This window comes from Bombina bombina, chromosome 3, assembly GCF_027579735.1.
Source record: "Bombina bombina isolate aBomBom1 chromosome 3, aBomBom1.pri, whole genome shotgun sequence".
Taxonomy (NCBI): Eukaryota; Metazoa; Chordata; class Amphibia; order Anura; family Bombinatoridae; genus Bombina; species Bombina bombina.
This window is the reverse complement of record NC_069501.1, coordinates 514345890-514366881: the sequence shown is the minus strand read 5'-3', so window position 1 is coordinate 514366881 and position 20992 is coordinate 514345890. Positions and strand designations below refer to the sequence as shown.

General features: G+C 37.4%; 1 protein-coding gene across 2 annotated transcripts; it reads left to right on the top strand.

Annotated features, from left to right (window-relative positions):
* Positions 1–778: 778 nt before the first annotated feature.
* CSRP1 (cysteine and glycine rich protein 1) lies at positions 779–18477 on the top strand. Of its 2 annotated transcripts, none has more exons than XM_053706922.1 (6): positions 779–984; positions 2605–2720; positions 13805–13973; positions 15313–15442; positions 17016–17109; positions 17582–18477. In XM_053706922.1, the coding sequence occupies exons 2-6, from the start codon at positions 2609–2611 to the stop codon at positions 17653–17655; spliced, it is 579 nt and encodes a 192-aa protein (XP_053562897.1). In that variant the 5' UTR covers positions 779–984; positions 2605–2608; the 3' UTR covers positions 17656–18477. The 2 variants fall into 2 exon arrangements, with proteins under 2 accessions (XP_053562897.1, XP_053562898.1); XM_053706923.1 differs by lacking the exon at positions 779–984 and adding an exon at positions 2203–2440.
* Positions 18478–20992: the final 2515 nt, after the last annotated feature.

The window sequence follows — 20992 nt, the reverse complement described above, 5'->3', positions numbered from 1 at the left end:
TTACTTTTAAACAACTTTCCAATTCACTTTTATCATCAAATTTGCTTTGTTCTCTTGGTTTTAATAGTTGAAAGCTAAACCTAGGTAGGTTCATATGCTAATTTCTAAGCCCTTGAAGGCCGCCTCTTATCACAATGCATTTTACATTTTTTCACACCTAGAGGACATTAGTTCATGTGTGCCATATAGATAACATTGTGCTCATGCCCATGGAGTTACTTATGAGAGGGCACTGATTGGCTAAAATGCAAGTCTGTGAAAAGCACTGAAATAAGGGGGCAGTCAACAAAGGCTTAGATACAAGGGAATCACAGAGCTAAAACGTATATTAATATAACAGTGTTGGTTATGGGGAATGGGTAATAAAGGGATTTTCTATCTTGTTAAACAATAAGAATTCAGGAGTAGACTGTCCCTTTAAGATTTTAACACATACCAATTTTTGTAGTGCACTGCTTATAAACTTTTTCAGACCCACAAAACTCAGACATTGTTTTAAAAATGAACAATCTGTAGAATTAAAACTCTGTTAGTGGTTAGGAATTAAATAACACGTAGTAGTAGTAGTAGCATAAATTAAATATCATTTTATATCCCCATTTAGGGTCCAGTGTTTTGCACTGATGCCATGATGAGCTGCCCTATTATTTTTGGCTTCTCATATGACGTAATCAAACAACATGAAGTCATTCATTTATGGAAGTCCTGTGGTATTTTAAGGCACCAAATGATTAATACTTTTAGTCTGCTATGAGCTCAATTGTTTCTTTTCCTCCTTCCCTTGCCCTCCCACTCTCCCCGCTCGCATTTCCCTCCCTCTATGTTTACCCATACTGTCTGAATTTCTCTATTCTTCCCCTGTAAGGTCACACCCAGAGCCCCACATGCCTTAATAAAGAGGGATCTGAGATTCCAGAGGGAGAGACTGACGACAAGAGACTGAAAGAGGAAACCTGCCTTTAGCTTTTGACAACACTAAACTGGGTAAGTAAAATAAACGGTTTACCTTATTCCGTGTTAGACGTTTGCCACGTGACAGAACCCTAAAATGACATACTGTAGAGGTAACTTTAGGTATATCCCCTGTACATGTAACCCCTTCAATGCCAGACATCTGAGCATTATCCAAACTACATTCGATTAAGAAGGGTTAGTGTAATTTCTATGAACCTGCTATTGTCAGAGACCATATGGGACGATTGTTCTTACTTTGATAGAAATATATAAAACAAAGAGCACGTTGGATGAATCCATTTGGTGATAAATATGTATGCAGCACTGCACTTTTTAATGAATGCATTGACTAAATTCTGCAATCCTGCTTAAAGGGACATTATACACTCATTTTTTCTTTGCATAAATGTTTTGTAGATGATCTATTTATATAGCCCATAAAGTTTTTTTTTAATAAATAAATGTATAGTTTTGCTTATTTTTAAATAACATTGCTCTGATTTTCAGACTCCTAACCAAGCCCCAAAGTTTTATGTGAATACCGTCAGCTACTTTCTCCAGCTTGCTCCTGTTTGTGTAAAGGGTCTTTTCATTTGCAAAAGAAGGGGGAGGGGGGAGTGTCTTATTTGCCACTTGCAGTGGGCTTTCCAGCTACCTTTTCAACAGAGCCAAACTGACAGCTTCTAAGTAAGTTTTTAAACAGTTTTACACTGGATTTTTATATCAGTATCTGTGCATATTATTCTTTATAGTAGTGTCTATTACATGCAGTTATATGAAAATGAGTGTATACTGTCCCTTTAATCCACAATCCCAAAGAAAACCTGTAGTCTACTAGACACTCCCTCATTAACCTCAGGAATGTTTCTAGCTTCTGCAGCGATCTCCCTTTTATGGTAAATTGTTAGAATTCAGGCTGTCTGTGACAGGGTGAGGGAGTGTGTACAGCACTGTGTCTGCATCATCTGCTGCATATCACTCATGCTATATGCATGCCTGACCAATAATTTTATCATACTATATACTCATTCTGTACATGTTTACTAATATGAGAACAGATAATGAGCGTTTACTATAAGGAATATTCTACAGTTTACTCCTCTGTACATTTCAGTGTAAGATGGGTTGTACGTACATAGGTGTGTCTCTGTACTGTTTATATAGCTGGTTTATGGGAGAGCCGTGTCCTTTTAAGGTGAAAATTATACTTTTTATTGAACCAGGAAGTACACAGTGAGGGAGGTGGCAGACATAAAGATATACAGTAATAATAAAACATACAGGATGACTGAAGTGGGAGAGTTGTGTAAAACAAACCTCAAAGGAGCAATTTAACCGTTAACATCGTTCTTCAATAATGCACAGCCTCTGAGTAGAACATATTAATGCATTAAATGACAGAAAAGACCACAAAGGAAGCAGATTAACTGTAACTAGAGAATCCTATTGATAAAGGAGAAGCTGAGACAGACTGACAACTGACAAAGTCAGTGAACATGGTTTGAAGCTCACATCATTTAGTGTTGTCCCTGGTACCTATCTCTCTCACTCTCACTCTCTCACACACTCTCTCTCTCCTTGCCCTGTTATAATCTCTCACTAATTTCAACATCTACACTGACCTCTAGTTGTATTTTATTGTGTTCCCAGGAAAATGCCAAACTGGGGAGGTGGAAAAAAGTGTGGCGTTTGCCAGAAAACAGTATACTTTGCAGAGGAAGTTCAGTGTGAGGGCGGCAGTTTCCACAAGTCCTGTTTCTTGTGCAGTAAGTACACCTTCCTCTTTCTAAATTATACTAGGCCATTTCAGATGCTATCTTGTACTATGTTGTGTGTGTGTGCATGTATAATATATATATATATATCTCCAGAGCAGTCAAGTCACATTATAAGACAGTGTGACACGCTATTTGAGGTCTGATCTCCAGACAATCAGCAAAATCACACTATGAAATTAAAAATCAAATTGTACAGATCTCTTTCTGTGTAATCAGTCACATGTTCAGAAATATGCAAAAAGTGTACTTTGGTATTAAAGTGAAGGTAAAGTTAAGTGTATCTCACAATATACAAACACTTATCACCCAAATTTAATATGAGTTTCATTCATCAATTTTTGAAATTTTAATTATAAATCAAGTTATTGCCGTTTTTAATCACAAGTTTTAGCTATTGAAATTCAACCCGTAAAATATATATTTTTTCCCCCTATGGTCACGTTTTTTTGCAAGCCTATTGAAATGCTGGCCGTTAAGCAGCCGTCAAATAACGCCATCCGCCTCATATGGTATGCGCATGCGTTACTCATCTTTTGGACATCATGCCCCAGAAGTCTGTGCGGTTGCAGAGCCTCTGAGCTGACCTCAGAAATACACACTGACAGCTGCTCAGCACTATGCCGAGGGCACGGAGCGGCAACAAGTGAATTAAAAATAAAAGTAGGAGCCGTGGTGAGCTAAGGGGAAAGGGGCTAACAATTATAAGCCAGGGGAATTTAGAGACAAGTGGCTGGGGATTTGTGAATGTGTTAACACATATGCGCAGTGCAAGGGATACTCGTGAATGCGCATTGTTGGTTCTCTATGCCATCGACACAGTAAAACAAGGAAATGGCTGTTGGGAGGAGTCAGGGACCAAAATGTAGGGAAAAATAAAAAAATTTTATTATATATTTATATAATCCTTTGGGGAAAATTAGTTAGCGACTAAGTTATTTAGACTATGAGTAACTTATTAGAGTATACATATTTGTAAAACTTTACCTTCACTTTAAACTTGAAAGTGATGTAGCATAAATGTAAAAAGCTGACCTCAATATATCACCTGAACATCTCTATGTAAAAAGGGAAGATATTATACCTTACAATTTCTTCCTTTCACAATAGTAAGTGCTCTGTCAACAGCTATACTTCAGCTGCTGTCCAGCTGCAAGTTGAAAAAATAGCCAATCTGCATCAGCAGTACTGAGGTAATGCTGTGATCTCATGAGATTTCACTGAAATATTTATATTTTAAATATATTTATTTTTTTACACTTTTATTTTTTTTTCCAGATCCCCAAAACCTTTACCAGCGGTGGGTCTTGGGGGTCTGTAGCTGCTTAGATGCCTGAGATAAGCAGCATGCCCCCATCTCTCTATATTGTCCATTGTAAGTTTAAATAAAGTTGCGTGGTGACATCATGTCATTTCGCGTGACGTCATCGTGCAAAACGTGAAGCCCTGGCAACGCCTCTCACTATTCAGGCCAGATCACCGGGGTGGGAGTAGGTGGGAGCCCCCAGATTGCCCTCAAGGTAGGTGAGTGCTAGCGACAGCTCTGAGCCGTCGTTAGCACCTGACTGAGAACATTTTCGACAGCTCGGAGCTGTCTTTGGCACCCAAGGGGTTAAAGTGACATTAACCCCAAATTTTTCTTTCATTATTCAGATAGAGAATACAATTTTAAACAACATTCCAATTTACTTCTATTTTCTAATTTGCTTCATTCTTTAGATATCCTTTGTTGAAGAAATAACAATGCACATAAGTGAGCCAATCACACGAGGCATCTATGTGCATCCACCAATCAGCAGCTACTGAGCCTATCTATATATGCTTTCCAGCAAAGGATAATAGAAGTAAATTAGAAAGTTGTTTAAAATTGCATGCTCTTTCTAAATCATGAAAAAAAATGTGGGTTAACCCTTTGACTGCGAATGACGGCTCTGAGCCGTCACAGAGTTTCTCACTCTGGTGCTAATGACGGCTCAGAGCCGTCATGAGCACTTTCCCACCTTGAGGGAGATCTGGGGGCTCCTAACAGCTCCTACCCCGGCGATCGTTGCCTGTAGAGTGACAGGCATCTCCGGGGCTTCATGTGATGCACGGTGACGTCACGTGCAATAACGTGATGACGTCACCGTGCAACTTTATTTATACTTAACAATGTTAAGTATAGGAGGAGGGGGGGCATGCTGCTTAGAAGCCTGTATCTCAGGTATCTAAGCAGCTACAGACCACCAAGACCCACTGTTGGAAAGGGAATTGCCTAATCTTTCCAACAGTGTAAGTCTTGGGGGTCTGTATAAACAATAAAAAAAGTTAAAAAATGTTTTATTAAATAAATTAAAAAAACCTTAGAAAACATTAGCACCCAGGTGGGAAAGTGCTTAGCACTCAAAGGGTTAAAGTCTCTTTACAGTAAGGTTGTGAAACTTTGAGGCAAATATCTTCCTTTTTTACACAGAGATGCTCAGGTGATATTCTCTAGTCAGCTTTATACAGCTATGCTGCATCAATTTCAAGAGCTTCAACATTTGGATATCATGTCCCTTTAATGTCATGTCGCATTAAAGGCTCTAGAATGTTACTGAAATAGTTAGAAGTAGAACAAAAAACTTGTCTGTGTTTAGCTTCAATGTATAGAAATATTTGTCAAAATCCGATAACTTGTAACGCAAAATAGATGATCACAGCATACAATAAATCAATATATTATATCTAATGACACCTTTAAAGGGACACTGAACCCACATTTGTTCTTTCGTGATTCAGAGCATGCCATTTTAAGAAACTTTCTAATTTACTCCTATTATCAATTTTTCTTCGTTCTCTTGCTATCTTTATTTGAAAAAGAATGCATCTAAGCTTTTTTTTTTTTTGGGGTTCAGACCTCCGGACAGCACTTTTTTATTGGTGGATGAATTTATCCACCAATCAGCAAGAACAACCCAGGTTGTTTAACAAAAATGGGCCGGCATCTAAACTTACATTCTTGCATTTCAAATAAAGATACCAAGAGAATGAAGAAAATTTGATAATAGGAGTAAATTTAGAAAGTTGCTTACAATTTCATGCTCTATCTGAATTAAAAAAGAAAAATTGGGTTCAGTGTCCCTTTAATGGTAATATAGTACAACATTCACAATGATACTTTGCAACTTTTTAATAGTTTTACAGAAGTAAGAGTACTGTATTAGAAAACAATTTACACAAACATTTTAAAGAAAAAAATATTAACATATGCTCCTGGATCCACTTATTCCGAATATAATAATGGACAATATGTTATGAAAATGTTAAATAAAAATTAAATTGTACTAAAATGCAAATATAAATGAGAAGAGGTATAGGAGCCAGTGAGTTTATATTTTGTAGATATGGAAAACAATGCACTCTGTGAAATATTTTTTATAGTTTGGTCTTCCATATAGATGTAAGGGTCTGATAAAATTATATAAACTTGCCAAGCTCTTAACAGGTGCAGCAAAATGTGTCTTTTTTTAGATACTTCACACATACATATCAGTTGCTGATATCAACATGCACTTCCCAGCTGATTACTAAGTACCCTCATCAACAAGCACCAATCAGCAGCATGTTAAAGGGATATAAAAGTATGTTTCATTGTACTAACAATAAACAATGGGTTATAATCAAAGTGAATGTCAACTTTCATGATAAAGTGCCCGATTTTTAAAAAAACTATTAAAAACAGGGGCACTTTCATTCATGAAAGTTCACATTGCACCGGATTTTACAAATACTTACCTTCTTCTCCTGAAACACTGGATCGCCGATTCCACGCCTGCAGCTTGTCTGTACTTCGTCAGCAATGACGAAACCGGCTCTCTACAATCACGGCTTCCCCCCCCCCCCCACAGAAGCATTCATTTGGTGAGACCATGCTGTTATTGGAGGAAGCCGGTTTCGTCGTTGCTGTGTTAGTACAGCAGGAAGAAGCAGGCGGGGCAATCGGCAATCCGGTGTTTCAGGAGAAGAAGGTAAGTATTTGTAAAATCCGGAGCAATGTGAACTTTCATGAATGAAAGTGCCCCTGTTTTTAACAGTTTTTTTTAAAAACCGGGCACTTTTTCATGAAAGTTGACATTCACTTTAATATTAGTAATTGCAATATTTTATTATTCATCATTTTTATTTAATTTATTCTTATTAACTTAATTAGTGCATAGTTTATTACTACCTGTCACAGCCCCACACCTCCTTGTGGGGGTCCTCTACAGGAAAACAAAGGAGGAGCTTCCCCTTATTAAAGGGACAGTCAACACCAAAATTGTTACTGTTTAAAAAGATAGAGAGCCCATTCCCCAGCTTTGCACAACCAACATTGTTACATTAATATACTTTATAACATTTAAACCTCTAAATGTCTGCCTGTTTCTAAGCCACTATAGACAGCCTCTTATCACATGATTTTTTATTATCTTTTAACAGGAGACTGCAAGTTCATGTGAGCCACATAGATAACATTGTGCTCACGTCTGTGGGCTGTGTACAACACAGCACTAATTGGCTAAAATGCAAGTCAATAGATCATAAATAAAACATCATGTGATAACGGGACTGTCAGTAGAGGCTTAGATACAAGGTAATCACAGAGGTAAAAAGTGTATTAATAGAACCATGTCTTTTAAAACAATAATTTGCAGTTGACTGTCCCTTTAAGTAGTTGCTAGCAGACACATGCATTAGCTTTCACTGCTCCAGCCATTTAAAGGGACAGTCTATGCCAAAATAAACTTTCATGATTCAGATAGAGCATGTAATTTTAAACAATTTTCCAATTTACTTTTATCACCAATTTTGCTTTGTTCTTTTGGTATTCTTAGTTGAAAGCTTAACCTAGGAGGTTCATATGCTAATTTCTTAGACCTTGAAGGCCACCTCTTTTCAGAATGCATTTTAACAGTTTTTCACCACTAGAGGGTGTTAGTTCACGTATTTCATATAGATAACACTGTGCTCGTGCACGTGAAGTTATCTGGGAGCAGGCACTGATTGGCTAAACTGCAAGTCTGTCAAAAGAACTGAAATAAAGGGGCATTTTGCAGAGGCTTAGATACAAGATAATCACAGAGGTTAAAAGTATATTAATATAACTGTGTTGGTTATGCAAAACTGGGGAATGGGTAATAAAGGGATTATCTATCTTTTTAAAACAATAAAAATTCTGGTGTAGACTGTCCCTTTTAATGACCATGTTCAGTAGAGGACTGATGCTGCAAAAATAGTAACAGGATTAAAATAAAACAAAACTACTATGTACAAATACAAAAAATATAAATAAAATAAATAAAAAAAAGTGTGTTTAAATATAACACACTAAAGTATGGAGAATACAATGTTGCACTTAAAGGGACACTGAACCTATTTTTTTTTCTTTTGTGATTTAGATAGAGCATGCAACTTTCTCATTTACTCCTATTATCAATTTTTCTTCGTTCTCTTGCTATCTTTATTTGAAAAAGAAGGCATCTAAGTTTTTTTCTTGATTTAGAATTCTAGACAGCACTTTTTTATTGATGGATGAATTTATCCACCAATCAGCAAGGACAACCAAGGTTGTTCACCAAAAATGGGCCAGCATCTAAACTTACATTCTTGCATTTCAAATAAAGATACCAAGAGAATAAAGAAAATTTGATAATAGGAGTAAATTAGAAAGTTGCTTAAAATGTCATGCTCTATCTGAATCACAAAAGAAAAAACGTGGTTTCAGTGTCCCTTTAAACTAAATTTAAATGTACATATTTATTAAGAAAACACTCAGTGTTACACATTTTATACGTGCAAACATATTTACTTCCCACTAAAATAAAGATACTCGTATCACAAAAACTAAGATCACTACAACACTGATCTTCCTTGAGCACAGCATCAAAATTGTGTGTCATATACACTCAAAAGTTTCTGATAATGGATGGGAGATAAATAAACGATATTTACCACAAAAGTATTTGTGCCCAATTGTGCTCATGAGCAATGTTGACTTATATAACAACCTATTTGAATGCTGTGCTCCTGGGAGAATCTATGTGTTGTCATACGGGGAGGCAAAGCACTTTCGCCTCCTCCTTTAAGTACTAGAAACACCCAAGACCCACTGTTTTAAAGGCAATTGCCTGCTATTTCAAATGGTTATGGTTAACCCATTTTTATTTTGACTATATTGTTTAGAAAAAAAGCACACACTCAGTTGTTTACAACCTTGTTTATTAATACTTTTAATAAAAATATAATTTTTTTTTCACACATTTAGATCTAGAGGATATATATATATATATATACACAGTTATGGTATAGTATGAATATTCTGGGCGTGTTGAAAAAAATACATAATTGATGTGGTTTTCTCACTGAAAAATGGCTTACAGTAGGGCTTAAATATGAGCAGCACTTAAACTCCAAAACAGCTCAGCACAGGGGTAAGGATAGCTCAGCAGTTAAGCTGTTAATAATTGATGAGGAAAAAAAATATTTAAAAGAACAATGCTGATCCAGTGTTAGTGTTTTGCTGATTTATTATCTGACACTATGATATAAACACATCCAAAAGGCCAATTAGAATACAAAATTAAAAAATACATTTAGTAGTACCTGAAAGCTGTTGACGAGAGTCTCACTGATGAACTGCAAGGGTCTGTGTAACAGCCGCTGATTTAGGTTCAACATGTCAGCTCCCTTATCGCAGTATAGGCGTAGCTACACTGAGAATTTCTAAGTGCTCATTTCACAAGAAAACAAGTAAGTTGTTCGCTGATTGTTTTTTAACACAACCTATTTCTTTTTAGGTTCACTTTGATTTCTTTCTCTTTTTTTAGTAAAGGAGCACTGTTTTATATCCCTTTAAAGTGACAGTCTACATCAAATTTGTTTATTGTTTAAAAAGATAATCCCTTTATTACCCATTCCAAAGTTTACATAACCAACACTTCTATTAATACACCTTTTTTACCTCTTATCTCAGTTCTTTTGACAAATTTGCATTTTAGCTAATGTTATTATGAACTAGCACTGTCTAGCTATGAAAAACTGTCAAAATGCATTTAGATAAGAAACTGCCTTCAAAGGCTTTGAAATTAACATATAACCCTACCTAGATTTTGCTTTCAACAAAGAATACCAAGAGAACAAAATAAAGTTGTTTGATAAGTAAAATGGAAAGTTGTTTAAAATTGCACGCTCTATCTGAATAATGAAAGTTTAATTTTGACTTAACTGTCCCTTTAATGTTATCTTCACTGTGTGTGCACAAGGTGCAGATTTATTTTTGAGTAATTTTTTTTTAAAACAGACCTTTTTTTTTTATCCATTGCTACGTACAATTACTATTTAAAAAAGTAAAAGCCTTCATACTATTGTTTCCATAAAGTACATTTTATTTTTTAAAGGGACAGTCTAGTTAAAATAAAACTTTCATGATTCAGATAGGGCATGTAATTTTCAACAACTTTCCAATTTACTTTTATCATCAAATTTGCTTTGTTCTCCTAGTATTCTTAGTTGAAATCTAAGCTTATGTAGGCTCATATGCTAATTTCTAGGCCCTTGAAGGCCGTCTCTTATCTGATATTTGACAGCTTTTTACAGCTAGAAGGCGTTGGTTCATGTGTACCATATAGATAATATTGTGCTTACGGCTGTGGAGTTACTTATGAGAGAGCAATTGGCTAAAATGCAAGTCTGTCAAAATATCTGAAATAAGGGGCAGTGTGCAGTGGCTTAGATACAAGGTAATCACAGAGGTAAAAAGTATTTTAAAGGGACACTGAACCCAGATTTTTTCTTTTATGGTTCAGATAGAGCATGCAATTTTAAGCATCTTTCTAATTTACTCCTATTATCAAATTTTCTTCATTCTCTTGGTATGTTTATTTGAAAAGCAAAAATGTAAGTTTAGATGCCGGCCCATTTTTAGTGAACAAACTGGGTTGTCCTTGCTGATTTGGACAGCACCAATAAACAAGTGCTGTCCATGGTCCTGAACCAAAAATTTGCTGGCTCCTTAGCTTAGAGTCCTTCTTTTACAAATAAAGATAGCAAGAGAATGAAGAAAAATTGATAATAGGAGTAAATTAAAAAGTTTAAAGAAAAATTTGGGTTCAGTGTCCCTTTAATATAACTGTGTTGGTTATGCAAAACTGGGGAATGGGTAATAAAGGGAAAATCTATCTTTTAAAACAATACTTTTTTTTTCAATAAGCTAACTCCAATCAGAGCCTATCAGAACTTGATACTGGAGTAGACAGCTATCCACTGTCACTTTGTTAGTAAAAGTTTAATTGTTTTTCAGTTGTTTTTTTTTTATCTGATATTCTCAGCTGAGGACAAATAGGAACATGTGTCAGGGTTAGGTTTATGAAGCCATGTGCATTTCTAGTACTCATAACTGGAAAGGCAGTGTTTACAGTCTCTCTTTAACATTTGGGCTCCATTTATTAAGCAGCGGATGCTGCTTCGAAGGCCCATCGTTTCAGGTTCGCCTGAAACGGAACATAAGAAGCAGTTCTCATAAGTCTGCTGCTCCTTAACCTGTGTGGCGGGTTCAAATCATTCTGATCCGATCAGGATGATTAACAGCCCCTGTTAGCGGCCGCCAGTGAGGAGAGGGCGGCATTGCATAAGCATTCCACCAGAAATGCTTGTGCAATGATAAATAGGGACAGCGTATGCTTTCTGTATTTAGCGATGTCGAGTGCAAATCATGTCCACTCAACATTTTAATAAATCTATCCCTTAGTGTGAATATTAACTTTTTAAATTAGGCCTGTGCTAATTCTTGCTCTGCCCCCCTCAGTCAACCTCTGTCTGTTGGAGTACCTCAAGGATCTGTTCTGGGTCCTCTACTCTTCTCCATGTATACTTCTTCGCTGGGTAAACTTATCAACAGTTATGGGTTCAAATATCACCTCTATGCTGATGACACCCAGATCTACCTCTCCACCCCTGCTCTCTCTCCCTTATCTGCTTATCTGGTATTTCTTCCTGGATGGCCTCTCTCCTTCTTATCCCCCCCTCAAGCTCTACACCAACTTCTGACTTCTCTATCCCTGTTGACGGCATCACCATTTCCCCATCGCCCCAAGTCCGCTGCCTCGGAGTCACACTTGACTCAAATCTATCCTTCGTCCCCCATATCCAATCGCTTTCTACATCCAGCCGCAACCATCTACGCAATATTTCCAAAATTCGCCCTTTTCTGAGCGCTGACACCACAAAGCAAATAATCCACTAGCTTATTATCTCCCGACTTGACTACTGCAATAACCTACTCGCTGGCCTTCCTCTTTCCCACCTCTCCCCCCTTCAATCCATCCTAAATGCCTCTGCCAGGCTGATCAACCTTTCCCGTCACCCTGTATCTGCTACACCTCTCTGCGAGACCCTTCATTGGCTCCCCATTCACAACAGAATTAAATTCAAAATTCTCACTCTTGCATACAAAGCGCTCACCAACACTGCTCCCCTCTACCTATCCTCTCTAACGAGTATTACTCCAGCCTGCCCACTAAGATCCAACAATGACCTGCTCCTTGCATCCGCAACTATCACCTCCTCTCATGCTAGACTGCAGGACTTCTGTCGTGCAGCACCTACCCTCTGGAACACTCTCCCTCGTGCTGTCAGGCTTTGCCCTAATCTTTATTCCTTTAAATGCTCCCTGAAGACTTTTCTGTTCAAAGAAGCCTACCACCCAACTCAATAATAAATTAATTTCACTTACTAACATTTCCCTCATCTAACTCTGTATTAACATATTTCTCAATCTTGTAGTCCTTGCCTCTTGTTTCTCAACCTCCTACCCTTCTAGATTGTAAGTTCCCACGAGAATAGGGCCCTCAATCCCTCCTGTATGTGTTTGTAAATTTTGTCCTGTCTTGTATTGTTTTATTTAAATGAATTGTATCCATGGACAGCACTGCAGAATATGTTGGCGCTTCATAAATAAAGTATAATAATAATAATAAAAATCCTCTAACTGGAGCAGCAATATTTTATCATATTTCCTTATATTAAAGGGACGTGAAACCCCAAAGTTTTCTTTCATGGTTCAGTTAGAGAATTCAATTTTAAACTGCTTTCCAATTTTACTTCTAATTCTAATTTGCCTCATTCTCTTTGTATCCTTTCTTGAAAAACAAGCAATGCACATGAGTGAGCCAATAACATGAGGCATATATGTACAGCCACCAATGAGCCTACCCAGATATGTGTTTCAGCAAAGGATACTAAGAGTACAAAACAAATTAAATAATAGTCAAAATTAATTAAATGTCAATTGGACAATAAGGTGCTCGCTGCCGGCCCCGGTTCTCCCAAATCGCATGCAAAAGGTACAAATGTAGACAGAGTGGCGGTGCAGTATTACCCTCCGGGGGTTGAAGCTGACCACGTCCTCAGATATGGAGAGTCCACAACGTCATCAATTACTAGTGGGAATATCACTCCTGGCCAGCAGGAGGAGGCAAAGAGAAGCAAAGCTGTTAAGTGTCACTCCCCTACCCATAATACCCAGTCATTCTCTTTGCCTTTGTCAATGCAGTAGGTAAAGTTTTGGTGTCTGAAGAAAATTGGATTTCTTTCAAGAGCAAAAGTTAAGAACAATATAAAACAAGCTTGTTCTTATATTGTACCTAGCTGTGTATCCATATTCTAGTTTTAAAGGGACATAGTAATGCATAAAGATAATGCTTTGGTGCATTTGAACATTTTACTATTGCACTAATACTTGCTTACACTTATGTGTTTAACCCACCATGGTGATTGGTGACTACATGTGTATGTTGTTCCTCAGATGGATATGACCACTAGGCCGTTCAGTATCGGACTGACCTAGCAGTGTGCTGTAGGTCTTTATCCCATTGCTATAATAAAACACAGATTATTTTATTTTTGCTTGGGTATGTCTCTTTAAATATGTTGGTGAATGGATAATTATAGTGATACAATAATTTGCACTGTATAGCTTTGTATAAACACTATGTGTGAATATTCTAAACATAACTATGACTACCCCAGAGTTGCTGGAATGTGAACCAGTGCTTGATGTCTCATCTTCCTGCTTACAGTGGTCTGTAAGAAGAACCTAGATAGCACCACAGTGGCAGTTCATGGAGAGGAGATTTACTGCAAGTCCTGCTATGGCAAGAAGTATGGACCTAAGGGTTACGGTTTTGGGCAAGGAGCTGGTACCCTAAGCATGGATAAAGGAGAAGCACTGGGCATAAGGCACGAGGAGTAAGTAATAAGCAAATGTATTCTCTCTACTACATCACTAGTTACTGTGTTAAAGGGACACTAAACCCATTTTTTTTTTCTTTCATGATTCAGATAGAGCATGCAATTTTAAGCAACTTTCTAATTTACTTGTATTATCAATTTTTCTTCATTCTCTTATCTTTATTTGAAAAGCAGGACTGTAAAGCATAGTAGCCGGCCCATTTTAGGTTCAGCATCCTGGATAGCGCCTATTATTGGTGGCTACATTTAGCAACCATTCAGCAAGCGCTACCTAGGTGCTGAATAAAAAATAGGCCGACTTCTAAGCTTTTACTTTCCTGCTTTTCAAATAAAGATAGCAAGAGAACAAAGAAAAAATTATAATAGGAGTAAATTAGAAAGTTGCTTAAAATTGCATGCTCTATCTGAATCATGAAATAAAAATTTTTTTGGGTTTAGTGTCCCTTTAACTAGGATTTTCCTAACTCTACTAATGTGTGATACCTGTCTTGTCAGCATACAGAAATACATGCATAGGAAATAACCATATACTCCTCTGTCCAGTTTCTGATTTGTGTGAAATGTGAACACAGAATATAAGAGCAGTTTTACCTCTTCAGCAAAGAACTATAAGCAGCTGCCTAATAAGAAAGACAGTTCTGCTCCCAGGTCTATAATCCTCCTGTCCCATTCCATCATCTGCTCTTACATCATGTTTTATACCCTTCATATATTTTCACAAATTTTTGCTCCCTCTACCATCTAAGGGCTAGATTAAAAGTGTTACGCTAATTTAACGTGCGCTCATAAACAGGCAAATTTGCCCCCTTATGGGCGCACGTTAAATAACCAGTCATTACAAGTGGCTGGTTAATGCTACTGTGAGCTTGCGGTAGCAATATGTGCTCCTAAAATTAACCAAAGTTAAGGCCTCTGGTTAATTTTAAAAAAGTCCCCCAATTGCTCCCAATATTAAAATATATTAGTTTTTATTTTTTTAATATAACTGCACAAAGCAGTTTTAAGGGCTTAAAGTTTGCAGGTGTGGGTGTTAGAAAAAAAAAAGCCACTTATATTACATATATATTTTAACTTTGCTGCCAATTGCTGCGCAACCTTCCCCTTACGCTGCAATAGGTTCTGTGCTGTGTCTATCGGCATCAGAACGAGGCTCCCATTGGATCCTATGGAAGCACGCTCTTGTGAGCGTAAAGCATCCATGCAATGCAAACTCATGCAAAGTCATTTGCGTGCGCTGGTATTATGAGTGGAGCTCAAAAATCACGCTTGCGAAAGCACAATATTGCACTCCACTTGTAATCTAGCACTAAATCTAGTATTTTCTTGTCATTCTCAGTGCCCCAGGACACCAGCCTACAAATAATCCTAATGCATCAAAATTTGCTCAGAAAGTTGGGGGAGCTGATGTGTGTCCTCGGTGTGGAAAGTCTGTGTACGCTGCAGAAAAAGTGATTGGTGGAGGAAATGTAAGTCTAAACCCCAATATTATTGTTTTTTATATAATTAAAAAAAAATAATTATATATATATATATATATATATATATATATATATATATATATATATATATATATATATATATATATATATATATATATATATATATATATATTAGTCCTAAAGCCTGTGTACACGAGCCATTTTTTGCAGTACAGCAGTCCCACCCCTTGCTCTCTCTATATCCCCTCTCTTTTACTCTTTTTCCCCTCTCTTTTGCTCTCTCTCTCCCCCCTCTCTTTTGCTCTCTCTCCCCCTCTCTCTTTTGCTGTGTCTCTCTTTTGCTCGCTCTCCCCGCTCTCTTTTGCTCTCTCTCTCTCTCTCTCTCTCTCTCTCTCTCTCTCTCTCTCTCTCTCTCTCTCTCCCCTCTCTTTTGCTCTTTCTTTCTCCCCTCTCTTTTGCTCTCTCTCTCCCCCCTCCTCTTTTGCTGTCTCTCTCCCTATTTTGCTGTCTCTCTCCCCCTTTTGTGCTCTCTCCCCCCTCTCTTTTGTGCTCTCCCCCTCTCTTTTGCACTCTCTTTCTCCCCTCTTTTGCTCTCTCTCTCTCCCCCCTCTTTTGCTCTCTCTCTCCCCCCTCTTTTGCTCTCTCTCCCCCTCCTCTCTTTTGCGCACTCTCCCCCCTCTTTATCCCCCTCTTCTGCTCTCACTATCCCCTTCTTTTTAGAGCTCTCTGTCTTACTCACTGTGCACTGCCACGCACCTGGCCCCGCCCGCGTCATACCCGGCCCCGCCCATGTCACGGCCGGCCACGCCTGGGCCCCGTCCACACCACGCCCGCCGGTCACGCCCACTCCACCACACGCGACGCCGGGGGAAGACAGTTAGAAGGCCAGGTGTGTTTGTCCTCGTGCGCAGACTCTACTGCGCATGATGGCTTCAGACAAACACACTTGGCCTTTTATAATATAGGATATATATATATATATTTGTTTTTTTTATTTTTTTATTATTACATTATTATTTTTTTTGCTAATTGATTGAATCAGGCTTGTTGATTCACTCTTACTTTAATGTTTTTAGGAGCTAAGTAGAATGCTAGTTCTTGAGTAATACAGTTACTGTATGTTGATTTCAGTATTAAGTTTCACCATTGTATAATATGAAAATGTTAGTTTATGTAAAATGTTAAAGGGATAGTCTAATCAAAATTAAATTTTAATGATTCAGATAGAGCAGGCAATTTTAGACAACTTCCTAGTTTACTCCTATTATGTTTTCTTCGTTCTCTTGGTATCTTTATTTGAAAAAAACAAGAATGTAAGCATAGGAGCCGGCCCATTTTTGTTTCAGCACCTGGGTAGCACTTCCTGATTGGTGTCTAAATGTACCCACCAATCAGCAAGTGCTACCCAGGTGCTAAACCAAAAATGGGCTGGCTTCTAAGCTTAGATTCAAATAAAGATACTAAGAGAACAAAGAAAATTTGATAATAGGAGTAAATTAGGAAGTTTCTTAAAATTGCCTGCTCTATCTAAATCATTAAAGTTTTAATTTTGACTAGACTATCCCTTTAACCTGCACTTCAATATTGCTATTTATTTCAGTCCTGGCACAAAGCCTGCTTCCGCTGTGCAAAATGTGGCAAAGGTTTGGAATCTACGACTTTGGCTGATAAAGATGGAGAGATATTCTGTAAAGGTACAAAGAGTATTATTACACTGTCACATATACTTACATTGTCATTTTAGTGGGTTATAGAAATTTTCATTTTTGAAATGAAGTATTTTTAAATCTTATATAATCTTCCTCTAAGTAACAAACCTGGGGTGTGTCTGTCTGATATAGACAACCATAGGTTGTGTAGGTAAAGTGCTATACTGAAAACACTGACTTTTCCTACAGGATTAGCTGGAATTACTTTTGTTAGTATAAACCGGACTGAAGGTGCAGCTTTTACTTTGCTGCAAAGACTTATCTGCAATTTTGCAGAGAATACAAGTACAATTTACCACAACATTCTATTGGAAAGTTATTATAAATTGATTTGTAAAACAACATAGATTTTAGTATAAATGGGTATTTATTAACTTAAAGAAATCTTATTAGGTCATTAGTTACAAGGTGCTTCTAAGCTTTAAGACTCATTTGTTGTAATTTCTCCTATCTACAGGATGCTACGCCAAGAACTTTGGGCCTAAAGGTTTTGGATTTGGTCAAGGAGCTGGAGCTTTGGCTCACACCTAATAATGTCCCTGATATTTTCATATTCAACAGCCACAATTTGATGTCCCAAACTTACTTTGTTCTATTACTATCCTGAACTAGAGGGAAACTAAGATGGCTGCCATCATACACTGCTCTTTTTAGATTTCAGCTTTGAATGTATTTTTTACACATGTATAGTTGTGAATACATTTATTAGTTTGTATATTCACAAGTCTGCACTAACATGAAAAGGTTTAGGACCTTGGTAATTTTAAATTGAAAGTGAATTTTGCTAGTAAAAAAATAAAACTAACTTAAAGACAGATTTATTGGTTCATGATTCAATGCTCATGCAAGTTTGTCTAGACCAGTAATGGCTAACTTTGGCACCCCTGATGTTTTGGAACTACATTTACCATGATGCTTAGGCACTCTACCGTCTAGTTGAGCTTCATGGGAAATGTAGTTCTGAAACATCAGGGGTGCCAAGATTAGCCATTACTGGTCTAGACTGTCTTGACAAGCCTGCACAGGTGACCCAAAATGTCACCAAATCTACAAAAGTCAAATGGGTTTTTAAATATATACACGTACTTAAGCACATACCCGTAATATCCATATTTAAAGGTATTTATATTTTAAAAAGTAAACCTATTTATATATTAGTAATCAATTTAACACAAATTTTACATTTTCACCCACACAAGCACTAATATAATGGAACATTCCATATTGCAGCTACTCAGAGCTCTTTGTTTTGAGCCCATTTCCTGGGGCTCTTGCTTTTGACGTGCCAGCTTTTTCACACAGCCATAGGCATAGGAATTATTTATGTAATAAAGATGTATTTTCAAAATTAAATGATTCTGTATTTTATTTCTCATCACAGTGTATTAGGGGTCTATCATAATTTTCTAGAAAGGTTTATCTAATGATTTTTCTAAATTCACGATCAAAGGGATATGACACACATACATTTTCTTTTGTGATACAGACAGAGCGTATCAATTTAAAAAAAAAAAAAATGACTTCTATTATCAAATTTGCCTTGTTGCCATGGTATTTTATGTTGAAGAGATACCTAGGTAGACGCCTGGAGCATTACATGGCAGGAAATAGTGCTGCAAAGATAGTGCTCTTGCAAATGGATAATATTCTTGCAAAATTGCTCTATCTAAATCAAAGAAAACATTTGGTTTCTTGTTCCTTTTAAATAACTGGTTTTCTGTTCTCAGGCCTCCCTAACAGGCCAGAGTTTAAGGATGTCTGAATTGGAGCACAGGTGAAATAATCAGCTGATTAGTAAACATTGTTATTTTACCTGCTCTCATCCAAGGTAATCATGAAAACCTGGCCTGTTGGGGAGGCCTGAGGACATTTTTGAAAACCAGTGCATAGGGATTTTGTAGATCCATCATTTAATAAGGATTGAGAGCGGCCCTTTAATGCTTTAAAGGGCCATAATACCCAAATGTTTTAACACTTGAAAGTGATGCAGCATAGCTATAAAAAGCTGACTAGAAAATATCACCTGAACATCTCTATGTAAAAAAGAAAGATATTTTACCTCAAACGTTTCTCAGTAGCCACATCCCATTGTAAAGGACTTCTAAGCAGCATATCAGTATGTCTGTCCCGGGACAGCGGAAAGGGCGAGCTTACGTGCACTCTCATCTTATTTCCCTATTCAGTTTAAAGGAAGTTTGCTATGAAATCTCATGAGATCACAGTAAAAGATTTCATGACCTCAGCACTGCTGATGCTGATTGGCTGCTGTTCATTTCTTCATTTTTTTTTTTACCTGCAGCTGAGCAGCAGCTGAAGTATAACTTTTTACACACAACTTTCTCTGCTGAGCTGAGGAAATTGTGAGGTAAAATATCTTCCTTTTTTACATTGAGATGCTCAGGTGATATTTTCCTGTCAGCTTTTTACAGTTATACTGCATCAGTTTCAAGTGATTTAGCATATGAGTATTATGTCCCTTTAAGAGAACATGGTTTTTAGAATAAAAAAGCACAGCATTGTAAAGACATTCAGGGGTATTTTCCATATGTGCCAGTGCTGCAAGATGCTTCTAGATATTTAATGACACAAATAGTCAATATATAATTAGCAGATAACTTTACACATTTAGCATTATTTTGAACATACTATGAGTTAGAAATAAAGGTAGATGTCCAACACAGGGTTTTTTTTTGTCTCCCTAGTTTTTTCATGGCTAGTTAGTGGCATTTAATGGTGTCGCTTTTATGCTCGACATACAGAGTAATTTTTTGCCCACCTTTGCATTTTTCATTGATAAATATATATGTTATCAAAAACTATAAGAAAAGAAATGGAACATATTGGTAAATGAACCATACAAAAGATAGGGGATCAAGCACTCTTTTAAATAATTAACATCAATATTTATTAATCTCTCATACAGAGACTTATGCCCAGATCAATTATAGGATACTCAATATTGTGTAATCATAGCAATTACCAGTAATGTTTTACAAAATAAAACAACTTTGCAATATACATGAAGTCACGTGACTGCAAAATTATACCCTGTGTAAAGACACAACCTTATGTATATATGGACTAGAATAGGAACTCCCAACCTTATGTAGTGCACTGCTAGTACTACACCCCAACTGCACACAGTAACCCCAGTATAAATCCAGGAGATAATATTGGCCAGGTTAGTTAGTGGGATCTAAGTATAGCATGTCACATCGGTTATTTGTAGAGCGCCAACAGATTCCGCAGCGCTATAAGAAAAGGGGGGTACAACAAAACAATTGTAGGGATCAAATGGGTAGAGGGCCCTGCCAAGAGTCGCACTGTTGTAGTCAGCTCTTAAGAAGGTGATCTACAAACAGCTGGACTTTTAGGCTTACATGCCAAGGGGTGTTCAGGGGATAGCAATGGAGGAGAGGAACTGGTATTAGGAAAGTTTAGCGTAGGTTGTATGCGTCCCTGAACAGTAGAGTCTTTAGGGAGCACTTGAAGCTTTTAAAACTAGAAGTGAGTCTTGTGGAGCGAGGCAGAGAGTTCCACAAGATGGGAGCCAGTCTGGAGAATTCCTGTAAACGGGAGTGTGATGAGGTGACAAGAGAGGAGGAGAGTAGGAGGTTGTGAGCAGAGTGAAGGGGATGGGAGGGAGAGTATCTGGAGACAAGGTCTGAGATGTAGGGGGGAGCAGTGCAGTTGAGGGCTTTGTATGTAAGAGTGAGAGTTTTGTGTTTGATCCTAGAGGCAAGAGGAAGCCAGTGAAGGGATTGGCAGAGAGGTGCAGCAGATGAAGAGCGACGTGTAAGGAAGATGAGTCTAGCAGAGGCATTCATTATGGATTGTAAAGGAGCTAGGCGGCAGGTGGGGAGACCAG

Excerpts from the sequence above, each read along its gene's own strand:
- CSRP1 (XM_053706922.1), top strand. The coding sequence starts at position 2,609 with ATGCCAAACTGGGGAGGTGGAAAAAAGTGTGGCGTTTGCCAGAAAACA. Across the intron at positions 13,974-15,312 it reads CTGGGCATAAGGCACGAGGA|TGCCCCAGGACACCAGCCTA; the intron begins GTAAGTAATAAG and ends TGTCATTCTCAG. Across the intron at positions 17,110-17,581 it reads TGGAGAGATATTCTGTAAAG|GATGCTACGCCAAGAACTTT; the intron begins GTACAAAGAGTA and ends TCCTATCTACAG.